The sequence below is a fragment of the Urocitellus parryii genome, chromosome 7 (assembly GCF_045843805.1).
Source record: "Urocitellus parryii isolate mUroPar1 chromosome 7, mUroPar1.hap1, whole genome shotgun sequence".
Classification (NCBI taxonomy): domain Eukaryota; kingdom Metazoa; phylum Chordata; class Mammalia; order Rodentia; family Sciuridae; genus Urocitellus; species Urocitellus parryii.
The window spans coordinates 135,566,448-135,590,624 of record NC_135537.1 but is presented as its reverse complement, the minus strand read 5'-3'; the positions used below and the strand labels follow the sequence as shown (position 1 = coordinate 135,590,624).

Here is a 24,177-nt window from a genome sequence, read left to right as displayed (position 1 = left end):
ATTTACATTAAATTCCAAAACACTGTAAACATAAGTAATGCACATATTTTAGGAAATATGTGTAATAAAACTACAAAGAGAAGAAGAAAGTGACAAACACAAAATTCAGGATCATGGTTATTTCTGAAGGAGAAACATACATAAGGATTCCATGTGTCAAAGTCAAATAAAATATAGGGATAAATTTCTAAGTATAAATGTTTTGTTTGAAAATAATATAAAAATTAGGATTGCAGTCTGGGTCATGCACACATAGACGAGGATAGCCTCAAGTGCATGACAAAGGAAGTCTAGGGTCTATCCAGAAAGAAGAAAACTATAAACGTGTTTTGAGAGGAAGCTTATGGGCACTTGAGGAATTTTGCAGAAGCTGGTAGGCCCCTATTGGCAAGTGGCTGCAGCTACTAAGCAAAACTAGTTTGAAAATCATAGCAGGGAGTTTCATCTTAAGTTATAGTGAAACTAGTCAAAGTCACAGCTAGTTGTTTCATGGGAATGGGCTTGTGGAGTAATTCTTGGAACTGGTGCTGGCAACCTGAATGTTTTCCCCAATGGTCTCTTGGATCTGTGGTTGGGCATGACTAATAACTGTATTTGTATAATCTATTTTTACTATTCCTTCTTTTAAGATCTTTCTCTGAAAGCATCACTGACCAACTGTCCTGTAGTTCAGTCTTGATTGTCCCTCAACGCTGGGAATGGACCTGTTCTGGTTGTTGGCCTGGTCCCATGGGGGGTTATAGGGGGCAATGTCAGGGACCCAGGCCACATATAAGGAACAAAGAGGCTAGAAGGAAACGTCCCTGCTCACCCTTAGAGAAAGTGTAGACTTGTACAAACTTTGTGGAGGCCAATTGAGGAAATTTTCAAAGGCCTAGAAAATTAAAACAAAAAACAACTTTGATCCAGCAATTCCACTTCACCAATTTCCCCTAAGGAAATCAGACATAAGTGAACAAAGATGGACCACAGAGCCATTTATCATTATATTGCAAACAACAGGGAAAACTGAGTTACTACATATTGGATAATAGGAAGTATGTTAAATGAATTGTGACATATTCATTAAATTGAACATTGAAATACTGTATAGGCATTAAATAAGAATATAGCTGAATATTATCATAAAAATATTTTTTATTAAGTTAAAAGCAAGTTTCAAAATAATTTGAAATCATTCTGGGGGGAAAAGTGTGTTTAACAAAGACCAAAGTCTAGAATTTATACCAAAGTCAAGCAAGAGTTGTCTTTGGATAGAAAAAAATACAAACTATTTTCAATTCAATTGTACTTCTAATATATCTAGAGTCAATTTTTGCTTAAGAAAAAATAATAAAATGCTTTCTGCTTGCTGCTTTTGCCCAGCTATCTCTGCTTACAAACCACAGTGATTATTATGGGCCAGACACCCTTCCAGACACTTCTGAACATTATCTTATTTAACCCTCACAGCTGCTCACTGATGTACATGGGTCTCAATTTACAGGTATTAGCCTGACCATATTTATTGTTGAGACTGGTGCAGGGGAGGACATCAGGTTACACAGAGAGGCCCTGTCTTCACCACCAATTGATAAACTTATTCTGAGCAGAGTCTATATGTTCTAGTCGCTTATATATATCTAGTCACCTATCTCCCTCTACAGGTCTTACATGTGGTAGAGGATACTCCCAGTTCCCACTTCAAGTAACGCTCAAGTTGACCTCTGAAAGGCTTTCCCTAGGAGGAATCTTCCCAGAGCCCCATGCATGTCCTTGTTCCTCAGGCTGTAGATAAAAGGGTTCATCATGGGGGTCACCACAGCATACATCACTGTGGCTACTGAATCCTTCATGGAGTAGGTCTGCAGGGGCTGCAGATACACCATGCCAAGTGTCCCATAGAAGAGGGAGACCACAGCCAAATGGGAGGCACAGGTGGAGAAGGTTTTGTACTTCCCAGTGGCTGAGGGTATTCTGAGGATGGCTCTGACAATGCGGACATACGACATGATCATGAACCCTAGCGGGGTGAGGAAGATGAAGCAGCCTGTGGCGATCAGCACCATGTGGTTGATCTGGGTGTTGGAACACGCGAGTCTCAGCAGGACGTACATCTCACAGAAGATGTAATGGATCTTGCGGGATCCACAGAAGGTCACTCTGGTCATGAGAAGAGTGTGAATGAGGCCATAGAGGATAGATAGGGCCCAACACAAGATGAGCAGCAGGAGACAGAGCTGAGGGCTCATGGCTGTGACATAGTGGAGGGGGTGGCAGATGGCCACATAGCGGTCATATGCCATCACGGCCAGGATGAGGTTGTCCAGGGCCACCAGGGAGACCAGGAAGTAGAGCTGTGTCAGACACCCTGGGTAGGAGATGGCTTTGTTCTGGGACTGAAGATTCACCAGCATCTTGGGGATTGTGTTGGTGACAAAGAAGAGGTCAGTGAGGGAGAGGTTGGCCAGGAAGAAGTACATGGGAGTGTGCAGGCGGGAGTCAGAGCCAATGGCCAGGATGATGAGCACATTTCCCACCACAGCCACCAGGTACATGGACAGAAACATCCAGAACAGGATCTGCTGTTGCTCAGGAATCTCTGAGAGCCCCATGAGTAGGAACTCACTCTGATTGCCTCCAACCATTCTCCCAACTCTCTGCAACAGGAACATCAAGAAATGCTTACCAAATGCTCTCAGATGGATACGGACACAAACATAAACAAAATCCACTGATTCCTCAGCAGTAAAAATTTTGCTATAATTTTAGGTTATCAACAAAGTAATAATAGGCACAAAAACGTAACTTAGAAAATCTTTATGGGACAATCATTCTAGCAACTTCTAATCTATCATATTCGATGTTATAGAAATGATATCTATTTCTTATTTTAATTCTTGTCCTACTATATAATAATTTAATGTGTTTAAAAATTAGTATGTTAAGATATTAAATAGGTATTAAAGTTATATTTGAAAACAGGTGCATGCAGTATAAGAAATGGATATTGTACAAATGGACAAAGGGGAAAGATGAAAAAGTATAGGAAAAGAAGAGGAAATATTATCATTATTTGCTGATGTGATGATCTCTCTGAGAAAGTTAAGACTATCAACTGAAATTTTATTAGAAATTTAAAAAGGACATCAGAAAAGTAGCCAATCACAAAACAAATAGACTCAAACTAATGTTGTTCCCAGGAAGCCCTGTACCACAGTGACCGTGCCAGCAGAATTATGGAATTCCAGTCCCAGCACTGTCACTGACCAGCTGTGGCCCCTGAGGCAGGTTGCTTGAGCCCTTTAAGATTCACTCAGTTTCTTCAACCCAGCCAAGGTGTCTATCAACAAGTGAATCAGAAAACATGGCATATTCACACAATTGAGTTTTGTTCAGCCATGAAGCAGAACAAACTTGTCATTTGTAGGAAAGCAGATGGAACTGGGGAGCATTATGTTAAGAAAAATAAGCCAGACTCAGAAAGACAGGGGTCATATGTTTTCTCTCATATGTGGAAGCTAAAGAGAAAAGGTGGTAGGGGAATGGGAGTCCCATGAGAATAGAAGAAGACCAACAAGACAGTATGCGGGGTCAGGGGAAGGGAGGATAGGAGAGCAAGGGGAGGCTAATACCTGTAAATTGAGACCCATGTACACTGATCAAATTATGGTACATGCACATGTGAGTATGCCACCATGAAATCCCTTATTCAGTATAATTAATATGCAACAATAAAAAAGAAAAAGAAAAAAAGACTTAATTCCTTCAAGTGCAAGATGTAGCAAAAAAGTATTGTAGCAAGGTTGAAATTAAATAACAAAAGAGTTGGCATGTTGCGAGCACTCAATAAATATGCCTATTAAATGTGTGTATATTTTATATGTATATTTGATATATATGATTTATATACATATATATGTAAGCAATAGTCAGGTTATAATACTATCCTCCACATTATCACAGCTAAAATATTATGATTAAGCAGTACCTCCAAATTCTCCAGAAAGACCTAAAATAAAATTTTAAATATTGAATAGTTTCTAGAGAGATTCTAGAAACTTGTACTGAATGGTTTATAGAGGTCTAAGATTCTAGAGAAAAGGACGAAATGTATTCACATTTAAAAATTCATATTCGTTTGAATTAATCTAAAACTTCATCTATTTGAAGTCAAATCATAACAGGATTTTTGGAAAACAAAATTCAGTTTCATCTAGAAATACACATGAAAATAATCTAGGAAAATGTTGAAAAAGGGTAACAAGGAGGCACACCTGTGGTGGTTCTAGATTGAGTGGATCAATAGAGCTAGACAAACTTCAGAAACAGAGTCAAGGACATGAGAAATGTGGAAGACTGCAAAATACTACTTTAAATCTGCAGGTAAAGTTTACATTATTCAATAAATGGCATTGGAACCACTGAACATTTATGTAGGGCAAAACATTTGGTCAATATTTCATGTCTTACCAAAAAAATTTAAAATGTATTAAAGATTAAAACAGTTTATCATGATCTTTTTTTCTTTTGGAAACTAATATAGGTAAAATGTAAATTCTAAAAGTTAAAAAAAAGAAAATATATAAAGTACTTTAATTCCACCATGTGGCAATAGATAGGAACTTTTTATATTTTAATGCCTTTTTATTGAGAAGAGCAAAAAGGAAAGAAACCAGCAAAAAGGAAAGAAACAGTAGCACACTTCTGTAATAGCAGTGACTCAGGAGTCTGAGGCAGGAGGATTGCAAGTTCAAAGCCAGCCTCAGCAACTTAGACGCTCAGCATCTCAGCAAGATGAAAAGGGCTGGGAATGTAGCTTGGGTCGAATCCCCAGAACGAACACAAGAAAGAAGCCAGTCTTAGGAAGTCTTAAGCAAAGCCATGTGCAGAGGCCCTAAGGTAAGAAAGGGCTCCTTGTGTTAAGGAACCCAATGTGGGCTAGTGTGACTGGAATGACAAGGAGTGCAGTGAGAGATGAGGCTGTGAGGTCAAGTGAGGCCAGGTCACAGCCTTAAAATTTTTATTCTAAGTTCAATAAAGAGTCTTAAAAGACTTCAAGGAGAAGGAGCTATGTATATTTAGCAATAGTCCTTCTATTTGTATTTTACCAGTAGAAGTTTAATACTCAAGAACAGCTGCTGTAATTTTAAACATATGCTTTTTTCACGTGCCTATCACAGTTAATAGCTTCCCAATATTAAACCTTACTTGCCTTCCTGGTATAAACTACTAAAATCAAGTTGTTAATATTTTAGGTAGGCTTTTACACTTATATTTGTAAGTAAGATTGGTCCACAACCTCTTAGTATGCATGGTTGCTTTTTATTATGATGTCTGCAATAGCTTTCACAGTAAAATTCTATGACTTTTTGTCAATTTCTATTATTTGAAATATGTTGAAATTTCTTCAGTATCTTAAGATGTATATTTTGGAGATATTCCACAGATTTTTTTTTTACAAATAAAAATTGCTTTTTTGCCATACTGTGATCCTTTGATTATAAACAAAAGATATTGTCATTTTGGAAAATTCAAGCAACACAGAAAAAAGTAAAGAAAGTAAAAATCACTCCAAATTCTGTTAACTTGGTAAATAGTTTTTCAGATTTTTTTAATTAAGTCATTTTCATCCACTTAGCAGTGTGCCACAGAATATTCTCTAAGGCAGTATTGCCATTCACTTTTGATGGCTGCTTACTATTCTAATATATATATATATATATATATATATATATATATATATATATATATATATATTTGTAGTTGGACACAATGCCTTTATCTTATTTATTGTTTTATGTGGTGCTGTGGATTGAACCCAGGGCTTCAAACGTGCTAGGCAAACGCTCTATCACTGAGCCACTTTATCATATATTTTTAATCAGTATTCCGATGATATAGTTAGATCATTTCTTATTTTTCCTATTACAGAGGCTACATCAGTGAGTACCTCTGTGCATATGTTTTATATTTCTATACATAATCAAAGGGTGGCTCACTTTTCATTTTCATATGTATTATCAGAGTCCTTCAGGAAAATCGTTTTAACTTGTACTTCTCAAATGAATGAAATGGGAAATGTGAGGCTCTTTCCTCCTTGCCAATTTGATCAGCAAAATGTCTTCATTTGCATAGCTTTCTTTATTGGTAAGTCAACATAAATACAATGGAGTTTTTAAATGAACTCATTTGAGATGACAGATATATTAATTTGCTTCACCAAAGTAGTCATGTTACTATCCAAAGGGATTCTATGGCACCATGTTGTAAACAACTATACATTAAAATTTATTATTAAAAAAAGATAGATGCAAAACTTTTGCCATAAAATAATACTGCAAGGAAATATAAAAATAAACTATTAGGAGCTAAATCCCAATTATTGGGCAGGCACCTTTCGAAGAAGCCTATAGAGTAGTCATATGCAACACTTGACAATTATGGAAGATACTTGAGATCCATCAATTTCCTGCTTTTATGCAAAAAGTAATGAGAGTATTGGGCACCAAAGCAAATGTCAGACTGCTTATTCTTAGCCCTCCAGTTTTTAGAAAGTTTAATCTTATTTCTTGAAGATCAAGAAATATACTAAAAATCCACTTACACACACACAGAGTTATCCTTGAAAATTATTTTCTCTAGCATCAATTATTGAGCATTTTTCCACACAAAGAAAGAAAGGAGAAAAATGTACACTCAGCATTATCCTTCTGCAACTTTGGAAACAAATAGAAAAAGATATGTTTTTGATCAAGCATATTCTAGTTCCAGAGCTTTATCATAATACAACCAGATAAAATGTAAGACATGTATGTATTTAATGATTATTAGAGCCTTGTGAATAATAGTGAATATGTAGAAATAGCATAAACATTTAACATAACTGATCGGGTTAAAAAGATTATGAACGTCCAATTCATAGAGTCAGAAACTAATGGCTGTCAGCAGCTAGGGGTAGGGGAGGGGAGTTTTGCTGTGGGAGGAGAGTTTCTTTGGAGAATGATGAAAATTCTCAAAAATGAGATTCTGGATGATAGTTGCAAAATTATATGATATAGTAAGATCTTTGAAATGTAGCCTTTACCTGAGTGAATTCTATGTTATTACTTAAATCTGTATAGGACTGTTTTAGCATTACATAATCAAATAAGTCAATGGAACACTCTGGAACTATCATAAATGATGATGTTAATTTTCTCACTTGTGTGTATGGAAAGGTGTTCACAATAACTGTTATGTTAAAACTCCAGGTTACTATTACACACACACACACACACACACACACGCACACACACACACACACACGCACACACACACACACTAGAAAACATGCAGCTTGCCCTTGTGTGTTGCTGATGATACCTGCCCTGCGTGTCACTGAGAAGATGGAAGCAAGACACACAAGGTGCTCATCATCCATGCTGCACCTGATGTGCTTTGCAAATAACCAATCTGTCACATATCTCTGCCTTCAAAGCTAAGCTCTCCTTTTCCTCCAAGAGACCCCAAGTTAGTGGCAGATGGCCAAGGACCCAGGATGCCTCACCCACAGTGCATTCTCTGCCTCTGGGGTCGGGCACTGCCTAGGCTGGCAATGCCTTGCATTTTTCTAGAGTGCATAAAATGCCTTGTCTGCATCCTGAGCATCAGCTGTTCCTGCACTTTCTCCACTCTGCTCTTGCATTGTCTCTGGGGTAAGACCCATCACAGCTCCTGCTCAGGCATCCCTCTCGCCCCAGGTTCACCACTCCAGTTTCTGCACAATCTCTTGGTCTTTGTGTTCTTTTAGGATTGCCCAGTCCACATTGTGCTTAAGTGTTGTTTTCTATAACACTGAGAGCAGAAACAGCATCATTCTCATGACTATTTCCTCAGGCCCGCATACAGGGACAGGGCAGTGTCAGGACCCATGAATCAGGGCTGCACTGGGCTGGATACAACACTAAGCATTGCATGCATTTGAGATGAACAAATGGGGAAGAGTCAAGAGCCCAAGAGCCTAAATTGATTAGTGACCAAACAGATAAAAATGCAGCCAAAGTGTCAGGAAAGTGTGCCACCTGCTCTGCAAATTCCATCTGGAATGTCATTCATCTGAAGTAATAAAATAAACAAATGCAGATGTGGGGACTGTGAGTTACCACTGATACTGAAGTAATTTGGAGCTCCAGGTTGGGAGATGGGATGGGGACAGGCCCAGCATTTAACAAATAAATGGATTTATTACTTCAGTTTACTGAGTTGAATTCCTAGATACCCAGTGTCAGGGGAAGGAGATTCTGAGTCAGAACTTTCTGTCCCAACTCTAGCTTAACATATGTAACTGCTTTTAGAGCAAACCACTACCCTTTCCCAATCACATGGCTGGATAAGGTGTTACGTGTTCACATATATTAAGATCTTACCTTGATAGAAACACTATCTGCTCCGTCTTTTGCCTGCCCAGTCCACCACACAGCTGGTCTGATGCCTGGAGTTCTGGGCCTGCAGAACCACCCCCAACAGGAGGACGGCAGGAAGCAGGAGGGTGGGGGAAAGGCAGGGGATGCCCAGAGTATCCACAGCTCTGCCTCCTAGACTGCAAAGCAAGACAAGCACCCCTTGTGCTTTAATGGGCATCAGAATTGCCTGCAATGTTGAATTTTTTACCTTTATTTTGTTTATTTATTTTTTTATGTGGTATTGAGGAATGAACCCAGTGCCTGACACATGTTAGGAGAGTGCTCTGCCACTGAGCCCCAGCCCCAGCCCCACCTGCAATGTTGATTTTAAAAAGCATGTTCACGGTAGGTGCAGTGGTACCTGCCTGCATCCCAGCTACGCAGGAGGCTGAAGTGGGAGGATCACAAGTTAACAGCCAGCCAGCCTGGGCAACATAGCAAGACCCCATCTCAAAAAAGAAAAAAAATGTCAGTAGGTCCCCTTCTGAATTATGATCAATTCATCTCAAAACCAAGTTCTTTTAACCAAGCACCTCGTACTTCTGATCCTACACTGTGGGAAACATGCTCTGAGTTTTTGAGAGTCAGTTGGTCTGAACACTGGGGTGGTCAGATGGCATGGGATACACAAATCCCTCTCCTGTGGGATAAGAAGAGAGGGGAGACAATGTGGGAGTGATACAAAAAAGGGCTCCAAGCTTGGTGTCCAAAGTGTGTCTGGACTTTGTACCTTCTTCATGGCTCCCTAGCTGTGTAATCTTGAGGGGTTCCACAACCTCTCTGAGCTGCCTTCTTGCACCCATAATGCTTTCTTATGGGTTTGAGAACCACAAGCAACAGGGTGTGTGACTGCACTATGGAAACTGTAGAGTGTTAGGATGATCAGAGAGATCGTTATATTGCCTTTGAATACAAGGGTTCAGATTATAAGGAGATGTTTTGAAGTATGCAAGGATGTTTGTGAAAGATTGGAGACAAGGAAAGATAAAAAGTGGAAGAGAGAGAGGGGACACCTGAGACCTGCAGCCTTACCTGTGGCACCGCGCTGCTCTCAGACTCCCCTGGCTCTGCTGCCTCCACCTTCCTCCTCCATCCAGTGAAGGTCGCAGTCAGGACATAGGGAACCTGAAGCAGGGCTGGGGGACTCAGGGCTTCCTGGGTTAAAGGTGAAAAGCCGGGACACTGGCACCTGGACCTTTGGTCCCCATACAGAAGGAGACAGAAGACAGACTGTAGGTGCCCCCACAGGGTCGGGGACCTGAGAGCTGAGGCTTGAGCCCCAGTTCAGGAAGGAAAGGGCTGAGTCAGGACTGTGCCAGGCCTATTTATCAGTTTTGGGGAGGCCTCAGGGAAGCAATCCCAAGACAGCTTCTTCAGATGAACATAATTGACCCAATGTTAATTTCTATGAGCCAGAGCCTTGGGAAATGAACCTTGTTTACAAGAGAGAATCGCCAGATTCTCTCTCCTCCTCTCCATCTGTCACCTGCCTTTTCCCTTTTTCTGGTGGTAGGATGAGCTTGAGTCTCCCAAACCACAGAGCCCTCAGCCCACCCTCTCTCTGCCCTAACCACTGTCTCAGAGCTGAGAGGATTCTAGGTTCAAACCATCCACCCCATACCCCCTCCATAGAGGAGCTGGCCTCAGCATTCCTGTCCAGGCAACGCCTGCCACCTCTCCTTTCTAACTCCTCTTTGATGGGATCTCAAGCAAAGAGCCTCCTATCTCATGCGTGGTAGCTGTCAAGCAATGTCTCAGTTGGGAATCCTTCATGCTGCAGGGGAGGACAAATGTTCTAGGTCCACTAGTAGATGGGCCATGATTATTGTTAAACATCTGGGCTTCTCCCACTTTTCAGTGCTAGCAGTAACAAACCTTCTGCTGGCCACATTATGAGATGGGCAGATTGTCATTGGTGCCACACCCAGACATCCCACAGAGTTGTTTGCATACAGTAGTCACCCCTCATCCATGGGGGATATGTTGCAAGACCTCCAGTGAGTGCCTGAAACTGCAGGTAGATCCAAACCCTGTGTATGCTATGCTTTTTCCTCTGCATGCATACTTATGAAAAGTCTAATTTATAAGTCAAGCACAGCAAGAGAGTAACAATACCTAGCAATAGAACAATTATAACAATACTGTATAAAAGTTATACAAATTTAAAAATATATTATTATTTAAAACATATGAATTGCTTATTTCTAGAATTTTCAACTTAATATTTTTGGATCCTAGTTGACTATTGCTGACAAATTACAGAAGGCAAAACCATGGATAAGTGGATACCTCAGCACTTGGCCTCCCTCCTGCTCCTGAGGTTCTTGGATTTGGTCTTCACCACAAGCACTCCCCCTTCTGGGGGTAGCCCTAACTCCAAACCCCTCTCAACAAAACAACCTCAGTCCTACTCATGCCTGAGAGTCTGTCTTCCCACCCTCTTCCCTCCTCCTGATTTATTTGTGTATTGTTTGTTGACGAGAGGCATTGGCCTAAACACTGGAGATAACGCCATGAAGAAGGTGGACACAGCGCCTCCCCTGAGAGCTTGCAGACCAGGATGAGAGGGGCCTTCTAAAAGCAAACAGATGAGGAAATAAAATACCTGCAAACTGATGAGGGCCCCAAGGAAACAGTAACCTGAGAGAGAGAGCAGTGGGGGAGAGGAGCTGGCAAGTTCTTATGTTGGTGAGTCAGAAAGACTGAGAGGGGCTAGGGGGCGGCTCAATGGTAGAACACACTGCTTAGCATGCCAGAAGCCCGGGCACCAAACTAACAAGCAAAAAGGTCTCTGAGAAGGAGACATTTAATCCAGGAGAAGATCCTTCTAGGGAGGGGAAATAACATTTGTGAAGTTGCTCAAGTGGGAAATGAACCCTGTGTGTGGAGGACTGGTGGGAAGGCAGCCCTGGGTTTTGTAAGCAAAGCTGTGAGTGATGAAAAAGGTAAGTGGGCAAGGAGGGACAGATTAAGCCAGGGGAGTCGCTCTGTTTTTATTCTGATTACCATGAGAAGTCACTGAAGTATTGTAACCCAGGAAGTGGACGGTGTATTCAGAGATCAGGCAAATCCTAAAAATTTTGGCAGGAAACTTCATCAGAAGCAGTGAATGTTGATTTTCCTCTGCTCTGTAGTAAAGCTTTTCTGGTGGGTATTCTTCAGCTCTTGTTTTTTTAATTTATTCTAATTAGTTATACATGACAGCAGAATGCACTTCGGTTGATGTTGTACAAACGGAGCACAGCTTTTCATTTCTCTGGTTGTACATGATGTAGAGTCACACCAATGTGCTGTCATACATGTACCTAGGGTAATGATGTTCATCTCATTCCACAATCTTTCCTACCCCCATTCCACCTGCCCTTCCTGCCCTCCCCTTGGCCCAATCAAAGTTCCTCCATTCTCCCCACCCCACCCTCCATTATAGATCAGCATCCACTTATCAGAGAGAACATTCAGCCTTTGGTTTGGGGGGATTGGCTTACTTTGCTTAGCAGGATATTCTCCAACTCCATCCATTTATCGGCAAATGACATAATTTTATTCTCTTTAAATGTTTTCAGCTACTCTTTGCATTTAGTGTTCTTTGCCTTCTTTTATCTTTTGTTACTAATCAACATTTTTATTATTATTTTTCCTTCAATAAGAGAAAATTAAATGATAGAATATCACTATTAGGCTATCCCCAGTGAATGAATGGACCCAGGCAATGGGCATTAGTACTGTAAAAAAAATAGAATGAGGTATATCTTAAGACAGTGATGTGAAAATTTTTTCCATGATGAAGTTTCAAATAAAAAAATACAAGTTTATGTTATCCTATTTGTAAAATTGATATATGTGCACTTGAATATTATTAGAAAACCTGCAAGTGTATGTATTGAACCACCAATTTTATAATTTAAAAAACTAAGATATTGAAATCCTGCTATGTATATAGTTTGACACTATCATTTATACTCCTTGGGATAGATAACCTAACAAATCATCCAAAATGGAATTAGCTTATAAGTGAAGATGTCCATCACAGAATTATTTGTAATTTTTCTTAAGGGAAAAGGCCAAATGCTCACCAACAGGGCAATGCTTCAGCCTCCTGGTGATACCTATAACAGGTGAGATGTAATGTAGCATGTTTGGGCATAGGAAATTCCTTATGAAGACATTGACAAGGAACAAAACTTTCTTCATGGACAGAAAAATATTTAAACCAAATATACCAATATGTTGATCTCTATTATTGGGATCAGACATGATTTTTATTTATGTCTGTTTCCCACTGAACTAAGATCTGAGATTTCTCCTGGGCAAGACCCTTTCATTCCTTCCATGTCCCCAGGGCTCAGCCTAGGATTTGGGACCCCACAGACATTAGTGTATCTATTGAGAGGTTCATTGGTTAAGATTCTAAGAAGGGTTCACTCCCTTATGCTGCTCAGCTCAGAGGTTAATCACAAAGAGACTACACACAGAATCCAAGGAATTGTGCTCAATAAATATATTTGGGTTCTGGAGAGTTTTGTATGGTGTCTGAGAAGAGGCCCTAAAGCCCCTCAGAGCAGCATGTCATTGGATAGAGCTGACATGCTCTCCTCCCCAAACATACTTTCCAGACACCAGGACTCTCTCTAAAAGCTAGACAGAGAAACAAAAGAGCCAACATAAATTACAAAATAAAAAATATATTTGACAAATACATTTGAGGAATATGCCCAATGCTTCTGTGGACACTTGAAAAAGAAAGTCAGGGAAATAGTATAGTTCTTGACCTCAACAAGCATTGAAGCAATTGCTTTTTTTTTTTTTTTAAAGAGAGAGTGAGAGAGGAGAGAGAGAGAGAGAATTTTTAATATTTATTTTTTAGTTCTCGGCGGACACAACATCTTTGTTGGTATGTGGTGCTGAGGATCGAACCCGGGTCGCACGCATGCCAGGCGAGCGCGATACCGCTTGAGCCACATCCCCAGCCCTGAAGCAATTTCTTTTAATCCAGAAACTTTTACTGACACCCAACAGGGTTTATCCCTGCCCTGTGTGCTGGAAGCACAAAGCTTTAATCAGATATGGTGGAAACTTAGTTTCCAGGTCTAGTGGGACTGGGATATAAACTTGAGCAAAGGGGAAATAATAAGATGTCTCAGGACCAGACTCCATCGAATCATCCAGGGAAAGAAGAAATGAGGCTGAGACATTGTATTAGGAACATCCCATCACCGTCAGTCATCCGCCTACCTCCGTGCTCCTATCTGTTTCCTCCCTAATGAGGCTCCAGGGAAGTTCTGCTTCCTCCAGGTTCCTTGACTCAGATGCTGAATAATCCCTAGGGAAGGTCTATGCAACCCAGTAAAACCCACTTAGTGAGTAAAACTTTGGATTATTTTCAAGGTCTCTTGGAGAACCTGCTCCTGGAGTCCCTCAACAGCAAAGCACTATTACTCTATGTTTTTTCTCAATGACACACATGGGTCTCCATGAGAAGAGTAAATTTGAGGGTGGGGAGATGGTGGGTAGCTGCTTTTTGTTTTCTCAGGTGCAGAGTAGAATAAATCCTTTATTCATGGCACATCATGCATTCTTATAAGACATCTCTGGTTTTATTGACTTTTATTTGCTCAGATCTTCATTCCCTTTCCATCCCTCCACATATGGCAGCCGCTTTAATATATGCATGGATCCTTGAAGAAAATATATCACCATGCATTTGTGTGTTTTATGTAGATAAATAGTATTATGCTATAGATTTTTTTTACTTTTTTAATGAATACTAATTTTAATTATCCATTTCCTTACTGTGTGATTCTTCTCCTTGTTTCTTATCTCTTTCTAATCCACTTTTTACACACAGAGTCATTTTCTTAAAGTTTAAATTGAACTTCTCACTTCACTGCTTAAATCATGACTTCACAATTAACATCGCACTTAGGCAAAACATGAAAACAGCCTCTGAGACTTTACCTGGTCTTGCTCCTACACATATCTACTATCTCAACCATTATCATTCTCTTTTCGTTGTTCCCAATACTTCAGCCATATTGGCTTTATTTCAGTCCTCTGGATTCACAAATTCTTTCTTGTCTTGGGGGTTTTGATTTTACTTATCCCCTTGCCAGGAAGCTCCTTCCTCAACACTAAATGGCTTTCTGTTTCTCAGCCTTTGAGCTTCAGCTCAAATATGTATATCAATACAATCATTTTGGAACAACTTCAGCAATATTAGTCATCTTGGGTCAGGTTCCCTAGAAGCAGAGCAACTCATGGAAATGGAGAAAGTGGGCATCGATAAGCACTTCAGGAGAAGATGGAGATAAGCAGGATGCAGGCTCAGTACAGGGCCTCTAGAACATGAATTGTTCCTGTAGTGTCAGTTCTACCCAGAGTTAAGAAGCCAGCCTTGGACACCTGTGTCAGTCAGTCAGTACTAGATGCCTGCCTTCTACCTCCATAGCAGTGGAAGCTGGGAAAGTTGTATAACCTCTCTGACCAAAAGGAGAAATTATGAGCCATTAGTAGCCAACAATCACAACAGCTGGGGTGGGGGAAGTGGAGATGGGTGAACCAGCCAGTGGAAGGCACCAACAGCATCCATTAGTAAGAGAGGTGAGGTGCATATGGTCTTCCTCCAGACAATCTATTTTTAGCTATGCACACTGGAAAACCTACATTCATGTGCCTGAAGAAAAATGTATAAGAATTTCAGCTTGTTGAAAATGGTGAAAAACTAGAAATTACAAATTAAGACTTTCTTCTTCTCTAATGAATTTATTTAGTGCCATGAATTTTCCTCTCATCACCATTTTAGTTATGTCCCACAAATTTTGGTTATGTTGTCTTTTCCTTTTAATTCAGTTCAATGCGGTTTTATTACACTTGTAACTTCTTTATGGATTAATTAGGAGTGTGATATTTGGCTTTCAAGTGCCTGGAAATTTTCTTCTTATCTTTGTGTTATTGGTTTCTAGTTGGATTTCATTGTGTTCAGAGAGGTGTTCTATATGATTTCAATTATGTTAAATTTGTTGAGGCTTGTTTTATACCCAGGATATGGTCTATATTGGTGTATGTTCTGTGGCACTTGAGAGTAATGCTTGTTCTGCTATTTTCAAAAGGAGTAGTCAATAAATTCAAATATATCCTGTTGCTCATTGTTGACTAGTAGTTCAATCAATTGTTGAAAGGGGGATCTCGAATTCTCAAACTACAATTGTGAATTTGTCTGTGTATCTTTTCAGTACTGTCAGTTTTTTCCCCACATATTTTGCTTCTCAGTTGAATAAGGACACATTTCAGATTGCTATGTCTCTTTAATGGATTGACTTTTTTATTATTATGAAATATCCCTCTCTGTCTCTGGTGATTTTCTTTGTTCTAAAAAACTACCTTATATGAAATCGATATATCCACTTCTCTTTCTTTTCATTGACATTTGCATGTCTTTTTCAATCTTATTACTTTACACCTGCCTAAGATGTTACATTTTAATATTTGAAGAGAGCTTCTTGTGGACAGCATACACATGATGTTCATTTCAAACCTCCTCTGTCAATCTTTGTCATTTAATTTGTGTATTTACAACATTTATATTTAACATAGTTAAATTCCATTGTTAGAATGTCCAGACTTAACATTTGCCAATTTATTTTCTGTTTGTATTTGTCTTCTCTGTTTTTCTTTTCTGATTTCTTTTTCTTATCTTCTTGTGAGTTACTCAAATGTTTGATTTATCTTTAGTGGTTTTGAGTATACCATTTTGTATAGCTTAAGTGGTTTCTTCGGGCATTTATATTATATAAAAACTTATCACATTCTAATGTTTTCATCATTTTAGCAGTTCAAACAAAATATATAAACATTGCCTCCCTTTAAGGAATTCATTAAAATAGAAAATGTGATTACCCTCTGACCATTTTTTCTTTCTCAGGAAGTAGACCTACAGGAAAAGATAGACATTACGTGTTACTTTTCTAGCCAGGATAGTTGATATTGATTTTCACGAAGATTTGTGGTTGCTACTATACAATTAGGACAGAAAGTAATATGTCTTAAACTTGGGACATTCACTTGGATATCTCTTAGTACTTTCATGAATAGTAATAAATATGAGAAACTTTAGTATTATAATACAAAAAGAACAGGATAACTAAGAACTCACACCTATATGGATGAAGACCAAAGACATTATACCAGATTTGCCAAAGTGACAGCCTAGGTAAGGGAAATTTAGAGTGGGTTATGAAGAGTGGAGACAACCTTCAATTGTATCCTTGAAACAACTATAGTATTGGAGACTGTATCTTCTTTCACTATATTTCTACTCAAATCTTTCCAACTCATAACTGGTCAACACCTTGAAGGGAATTTTTAATTATGGATGTATTCCCACCCTATTTGGAAAGGACTGAGGCTAAATTCATTTTAACAACAACAATAACAAATAGAGGCCCCATATCATGGGGTGAAATCTGGATAAAATGGAAAACTACAAATGGATGTGAATGACAGAAGACATGGATTGTATTGACAGAAGACATTAGATTGCAACCTTGTACTTCTCCCCAGACTGTCTCCTTCTTTCTGAAAGCATTGCTTGACCCCTGAACCATGGCACTACCACTGATTGCCTCACCCCTATTGGTTGGAACAGAGGTTGCCCTCTGAGTTGCTGAGATTACAGGCATATGCCACTGCACCCAGCTTCAACAGGCCCCTTAATACAGTCAAGAGACTCAGTAAGCAAGACAGGTAAGACTGCCACCCGCAAAACACAACATACAGTTTTATAGTATACTTTTTTTTTAAGTAGAAGGAGTACACTGTAAAAATAAATGAGAAAATTATTATATAGTAAATATATTAAAGGTATCCTAGTCTTTCATTGTCACTATTAAGTATGCTATGCTCTTATACAGTTGACAGTACACTAGGAACGCACTGTGCTCTGGTGTTAGGACACAAGGACTCTAGGTAATGAGGATTTTTCAGCTCCATTATAATCTTATGGGGCCAATGTCATGCACACAGTCTGTTATTGACTGAAATATCATTCTGTGGTACATAACTATAAAATAAATGAGTAAATAAGCAACTCATAGAAGATGAACTTTAAAGTACAAATCCAAATCTTGATTTCCCACAATATCAAACTCACAGAGGGAAATAAGGGAGGGGAACATTGAGAAGGTCCATGAGGGACTCAGTAATGAGACTCCTGAGGTAGAAACTTCTGGAGGGCACTCCACGGAGGGTATAGAGGAACACCTTCAGTTTCCCTGCAGAAGTCACTGGCCCCTCAAGAAGGAGACTTTGCCCCTGAGAAGTCTGACCAGAGCCCCCTTCATGTCCTTGTTCCGCAGGCTATAAATGAAGGGGTTCAGCAGGGGAGTCACTACTGTGTACATGACTGCAGCTGCTGTGTCCTCCACCACAGAATTAGAAGAAGAGGATGAGGGGCACAAATAAGCCCTGATCACTGTCCCAAAGAACAAGGTGACCACAGAGAGGTGTGAGCCACAGGTAGAGAAAGCCTTGAGCCTTCCCCGGGCAGAGGGAACTCTAAGGATAGCTGACACAATCCGGATATAAGAGACCAGGATGAGCAAAAAGGGGATCAAAATAACTGCACCCCCCAAGAAGAGAAGTACAAGTTCATTGACATGGGTATCAGAGCAAGAGACCTTCATTAGGGGTCCCAGGTCACAGAAGAAGTCAGGAATAGTCTTCTTAGAGCAGAAGGAGAGCCGGAATATGAGGAAAGTGTGGGTCATAGCCACAAAGTTTGTGAGGGTCCAGCAGGCAGTCACCATGAACATGCAGCGCTGGAAGCTCATGATCACTGCATAGTGGAGAGGGTGGCAAATAGCCACAAAGCGGTCATAGGCCATTGTGGCCAGGAGAAAGATGTCCATGTCCCCAAAAGTCAAGAAGAAGTAGAGCTGGGTCAGGCATCCTGCATAGGAGATGGACCTCCTTTGGGTGTGGATGTTCACCAGGGCTTTAGGCACAGTGGTGGAGGTGAACAGGATGTCTGCACATGAGAGGCTGGCGAGGAAGAAGTACATGGGGGTGTGGAGACGTGTGTCAGCACCAATGGCCAAGACAATGAGCAGGTTTCCCGCCACGGTGATCACGTACATCCACAGGAACAGCAGGAAGAGGATGCGCTGCTGCTCCGGCCGCTCAGAGAGTCCCCAGAGGGTGAACTCAAAGCTGTTGGTCTGATTCCCTCCTGCCATGATCCCAGAGGTCAGAGAGAAAGGTCTTGAATAAGCTCCATTAAAGCTCTGTAAAAATATTTCACTTCAGATCCTTGGTGAGCATGCCATCCTCCGAACTCTAGTGAAGAAGGAAAAATAATAATGTATTTGCCAATGTATTGACCACCTACTATGCACACAGTAAATTTTTATTAAATCCTACTACATACTTATGCTAGAAAGTATGGGGGACACAATTTAAGATACCTGACGTTGATTTCACTACATTTTTATCTGATCCAATTTTATTTGATTGTACTTTCTCTTTAGTGGTACTCTCAGAAGAGTCAAAAAACAAAGAGTACCCACTCATTGATTCATTCTACAGATATAGAGTACCACCTTTGGACCTGGTAGTGTTGGGTAAATAACACAGTGGCAATCCTAAACCTGGAAGGATTTTCAATCTGATGGGATGGACATAACTGCCTGTGTTAATGTCTTATCTCCATCATGTCGAATTAGGCACCAACTTTCTAAATAAGATTGCTATAACAAAAGAATCAAAACCAAGAATCAATAAATGGGATGTATTAAAACTAAAAAGCTTCTCAGCAAAAGAAACAATCAGTGAGGTGAATAGAGAGCCTACAGAATGGAAGCAAATCTTTACCACAAGCACATCAGATAGAGCACTAATCTCTAGGATATATAAAGCACTCAAAAACCTTAACACCAAAAAAACCCAAATAACCCAATTAATAAATGGGCCAAGGAACTGAATAGATACTTCTCAGAAGAGGATATACAATCAATCAAGAAATATATGAAAAAATGTTCATCATTGCCAGCAATTAGAGAAATGCAAATCAAAACTACTCTAAGATTTCATCTCACTCCAGCCAGAATGGCAACTATCAAGAATACAAACAACAATAAATGTTGGCGAGGATATGGGGGGGAAAGGCACACTCATACACTCCTGGTGGGACTGCAAATTGGTGCAGCCAATCTGGAAAGCAGTTTGGAGATTCCTTGGAAAACTTGGTTTGGAACCATTATTTGACCCAGCTATATGACTCCTCAGTTTATACCCAAAGGACTTAAAAATAGCATTCTACAGGCACACAGCCATATTAATGTTTATAGCAGCACAATTTACTATAGTTAAATTATGGAACCAACTCAGATGCCCTTCAGTAGATGAATGGATAGGGAAATTTGGTATATATACACAATGGAACATTACTCAGCATTCAAAGAGAACAAAATCATGGCATCTGCAGGTAAATGGATGAAGTTGGAGAACATAATGTTACGTGAAGCAAGCCAATCCCAAAAAACCAAAGGCCCAATGTTTTCTTTGATATGAGGATGCAGATGCATAATGGTGATGGGGGGGAGCATGGGAGGAATGGAGGAACTTTAGATAGGGAAAGAGGAGGGAGCGGAAAAGAGGGAGCAAGAGGGTAGAAATGATGGTGAAATGAGTTAGATATCATTACCCTAAGTACATGTATGAAGGCACAAATGGTGTGAAAATACTTTGTGTAAACAACCAATGATGTGAAAAAAATGTACTCTATATGTGTGATCTGAAATGAATCGCATTCTGCCATCACATATAATAAATTAGAATAAATAAATAAGAAAAAAATGTTTTTGATTCAAAGTTCCCTATCCATTCAAACCACTCTCATGTCTCAAACCTCATGTTGGACCTGTTCTGTTCCAGCGTATCCAAAGTCAATATTCTGAAGACAAAATTTCTTATTACCCATCCTTCCAGAAACCGGTATTTAATAATCAAACTATTTAATAAAGACCCATTAGGCACTCCAAGGTGTCAGTGAAACAGCGAAGAAGAAATCATAATCTCTAGCTCCAGAATCTCAAAATTGGTTTTACATGCATGCACGCTCACACACACACACACACACACACACACACTTTGCTATATAAACAGAACAAGGCAGAAGGCTTCTGGGACAGAAATGTAGTTGAGAGTTTTACCAGAAGGATGTGGACAGCATAGTGAAACAAATTCTTTTTTTCTTTCTTTCTTTCTTTTTATTGGGGGTACTGGAGATTGAGCTCAGGGGCACTCAACTACTGGGCCACATCCCCAGTCCTATTCGGTATTTTATTTAGAGACAGGGTCTTAACACCTTAACACATTGCTGAGGCTGGCTTTGAATTTGTGATCTTCCTGCCTCAACCTCCCAAGTCACTGGGATTACAAGCATGTGCCACCCCATGAACAAACTCTTGTACAAAGGCCAAGAGGAAGGAAACCCTGAACAGGCCCAGCACAGGAAGCTGGAGAGATAATTGACTGAGATAAAGCGGGAAAGGGAACTAACTGAACTAACTCTGGAAAAGTTCTGAATTGAAAGCAAAGAATCTGAAATCTTAGAAGTTATAAGGAGTCCATAAAATTATTTGGGCAGGTAGAGATGTCAGGGCCAATACAAGAAAATCCCCTTCCCCCTTCCCCTCCCATGTGTGGAACTAACTGAGAGATCTGGAGTAGAAGGATCAGATGGTGTTCAAAAAAAACTTTTGTTACTAAAAAAAACTAGGTTGGAGAATGTGTCTTAGCTATGTTTATTAGGCGAACCTTTTAGGACTCACCTGGAAGGAAATGTATTTTCTCTTTCATAAAGTAATTTGGAATGGATTGGAATGAAAAGATACACAAAAGCATAGTGGCTAATGTAAACAAAAGAACATAATCCCCATATCAAGCACGGCAGAACTCAGGACAAAAAGGATTAAATGATATGCAGGCTGCCTAGTAAAAATGAAATTTTTACCAGTAATTACATTCACAATTACTAAAAATACAATACCTATGCTATCTGAGCACCAAGTCAAACAGCAAAATTTTCCTGAAGTAGAAACTACAGAAAATACAGGAAAACATAGAAACATATTAATAAAAAGAGACTTAAGTAAACTTGTATCGTTCCAAGTCAGATTAATGATTAAAAGGTCAGGCTAAAGAATACTAAACAAAATAATAAAGTATGAATGTGTGAATGGGTGTACATATCTCTGCTTCAATCACAGCAATGAACACACTTTACTTTCAAGTGCCTATTGAACATATAGAAAAAGGTCACATAGAAAAAAATCAAATAAATTCCAAAAAGTAGCAATAATTCAACTAATGATCTCTGATGAAATAAAAATTAATTACCATAATTAATAAAAAAAAGAATAAAGTGACCTTTCAATCTGGAAAAGTATTTAAATACCTTTATTATATAACTCTTGGATTCAAAAGAATCAGATATTTTAAAAATCTAACTTTCATAAATGCATAACAGATTGTTGCCAACTACAGTCACCCTATGTGCTATAGAATACTGGAACTTATTCCTCCTATTTAACTATATTTTGCCTCCTCTTATCCAACCTACCTCCATTCACCACCACCCCTACTCTGCCTAGCCCCTGGTCAGCACAATTCTACATGTGTTGAATTGTCACATGGTACCCAGTAAATCTGTACAATTATGTGCTAATTAAAAATAAAATAAATTTTTAAAATATTTTTTTAGTTGTTGATGGACCTTTATTTTATTCCTTTATTTATACGCATTGCTGAGAATCGAACAAAATGTCTCACACATGTGAGTCAAGCGCTCTACCACTGACCCACAACCCCAGCCCCCCAAAATAAAATAATTTTTAAAGATAGGAATGGCAGAAATTTTAGAAAACAATAACAACAATAATAATGCCAAATATCAGAAGCTATATTATATTATTAACCCACTGCCTTAAGTGCTTACATAGGTAAATATAAAGAATAAAATACATGAATTAAGTATCTAATTCAAAACAGGACAACAAAAATAAATTGAAGGAAAACAGTGAGGGGAAAAATAAGCCAAAATTGAATTTGAAATCAGAAAATAAAGTAAGAAAACCCACTCTAAGGTCTTTTCAACAAATGATCTTGGAAGACAGCTATGCTCACCACTGGACCACCAGTGCCACCCACCAACAAATGGTTTTGGGATAACTGGATATCCACTTTCAAAAGAATAGATTTGAACCCCTGCCTCAGATCATATACAAAATTAATTAAAAATGGATCAAAGGCCTCAGCATAAGAACTAAAACTGTGAAAGTAATAGGAGAAAATACAGGCATAGATCTTCATGACCTTAAATAAGGCTATGGTTTCTTAGCTAAAACACTAAAAGCACACATCACAAAATAAAAAGTGGATGAAGTGCACATCATTGATTTTAAAACATTTGTGCTTCAATGGACACTATGAATAAAGGGGGAAAATAGCTCATAGAATGTGCGAGAAAATTTTCACCAATCATTTATTTGATGAGGGATTTAAGTCTAGACTATACAAAAAGCAATTACAATTAAATAATAATAAGGCAACTAACAATGATATGTTTAAGGAATTGGTTCAAACACAAGTTTTTCCAAGCTTTCTGATCCCATATAATGGGGCACATTTTTCTTTAAGTGAGTCTATATAATCATCTTCTATGGGTACCTGAACTAATGTTTTCATATGAAGAAAATAGTGGCTGTGGGTTTTGTAGACAATTATAAAATAAAATTGTTTCACACCAAACAAAAAAGACACAAAGAAGGGGGGAAAGCCAGACATATCCATAGTGAGGTACGACTCCACACCCTCCAGGATGGCTAGCCAGATAACAAGTGTTAACAAGGATGTGCAGAAATTGGATCCCTCATACACTGCTGATGGGACTGCAAAATAGCTTGATCTTTTTGGAAAATAGTTTGGCTCAAAGGTTAAGTGTAGGGTTACCCTGTGACCCAGCAATTTGACCCCCTCCAAGATACATGAAAATGTACATTCACACAAAAACTTGCCACAAATGTTATTAACCCCATTATTCATAATAGACCAAAATTGAAGACAATCCAAATGCCCAACAACTGGTGAATGGCTGAAAAAACTGGCCTATCCATACAATGGAATAATATTTGGCAACAGAGAGGAATGATGCATGTTACATCATGTGTGGACCTTGAAAACATTACACCATGTGAAAGAAGCCAGTCACAAAGGGCCATACTGTATGACATGAGTGTCCAGAATAGGTGAATCTACAAACAGAAAGTAGACTGATTGCCAGGGCCTGGGAAAGGTGGGCAAGTGAGGGAGATGGCTGAAGAGTGAGGGATTTCTTTGGGATGATGAAAAGTCTCTGCATTCAGTTATGGTGATTGTTCTGCAACTCCATAAATACACTAAAAGCCATTACTTGGTATGGGGGGATTGTGTCGCATGGGTATGGTATGGGGGTTAAAACTCAATAAAACTGTTAGGTTTTATTACATCATTAATTCTTTAAGTTTCATTTATTCTTAAGTGACAAATAATAATTGTACATATTTATGGGGTATGATGTGACGTTTCCATATGTGTATACATCACAGAATGAAAGTTACAGTTAGGTAGGAGGAATAAATTCTAGGGATCTATAGCTACTAATGTCCTACATATTTCACAATAGCTAAAAGAGGGGATTTGGTAAGGGGGAGGGAGAAGGGAC

At 39.2% G+C, this 24,177-nt stretch overlaps 2 protein-coding genes across 2 annotated transcripts; both read right to left on the bottom strand.

Moving 5' to 3' along the window:
• Window positions 1-1,694: 1,694 nt before the first annotated feature.
• LOC113177406 (olfactory receptor 1D2) lies at window positions 1,695-2,627 on the bottom strand. Its single transcript, XM_026381935.2, has one exon. The coding sequence runs from the start codon at window positions 2,625-2,627 to the stop codon at window positions 1,695-1,697; it is 933 nt and encodes a 310-aa protein (XP_026237720.2).
• A 15,071-nt stretch (window positions 2,628-17,698) lies between these two features.
• LOC144255899 (olfactory receptor 1P1-like) lies at window positions 17,699-18,658 on the bottom strand. Its single transcript, XM_077800968.1, has one exon. The coding sequence runs from the start codon at window positions 18,650-18,652 to the stop codon at window positions 17,699-17,701; it is 954 nt and encodes a 317-aa protein (XP_077657094.1). The 5' UTR covers window positions 18,653-18,658.
• Window positions 18,659-24,177: the final 5,519 nt, after the last annotated feature.

What these genes read in the sequence shown, in the direction of transcription:
- LOC144255899 (XM_077800968.1), bottom strand. Translation starts at nt 18,652, where the DNA reads ATGGCAGGAGGGAATCAGACCAACAGCTTTGAGTTCACCCTCTGGGGA.
- LOC113177406 (XM_026381935.2), bottom strand. Translation starts at nt 2,627, where the DNA reads ATGGTTGGAGGCAATCAGAGTGAGTTCCTACTCATGGGGCTCTCAGAG.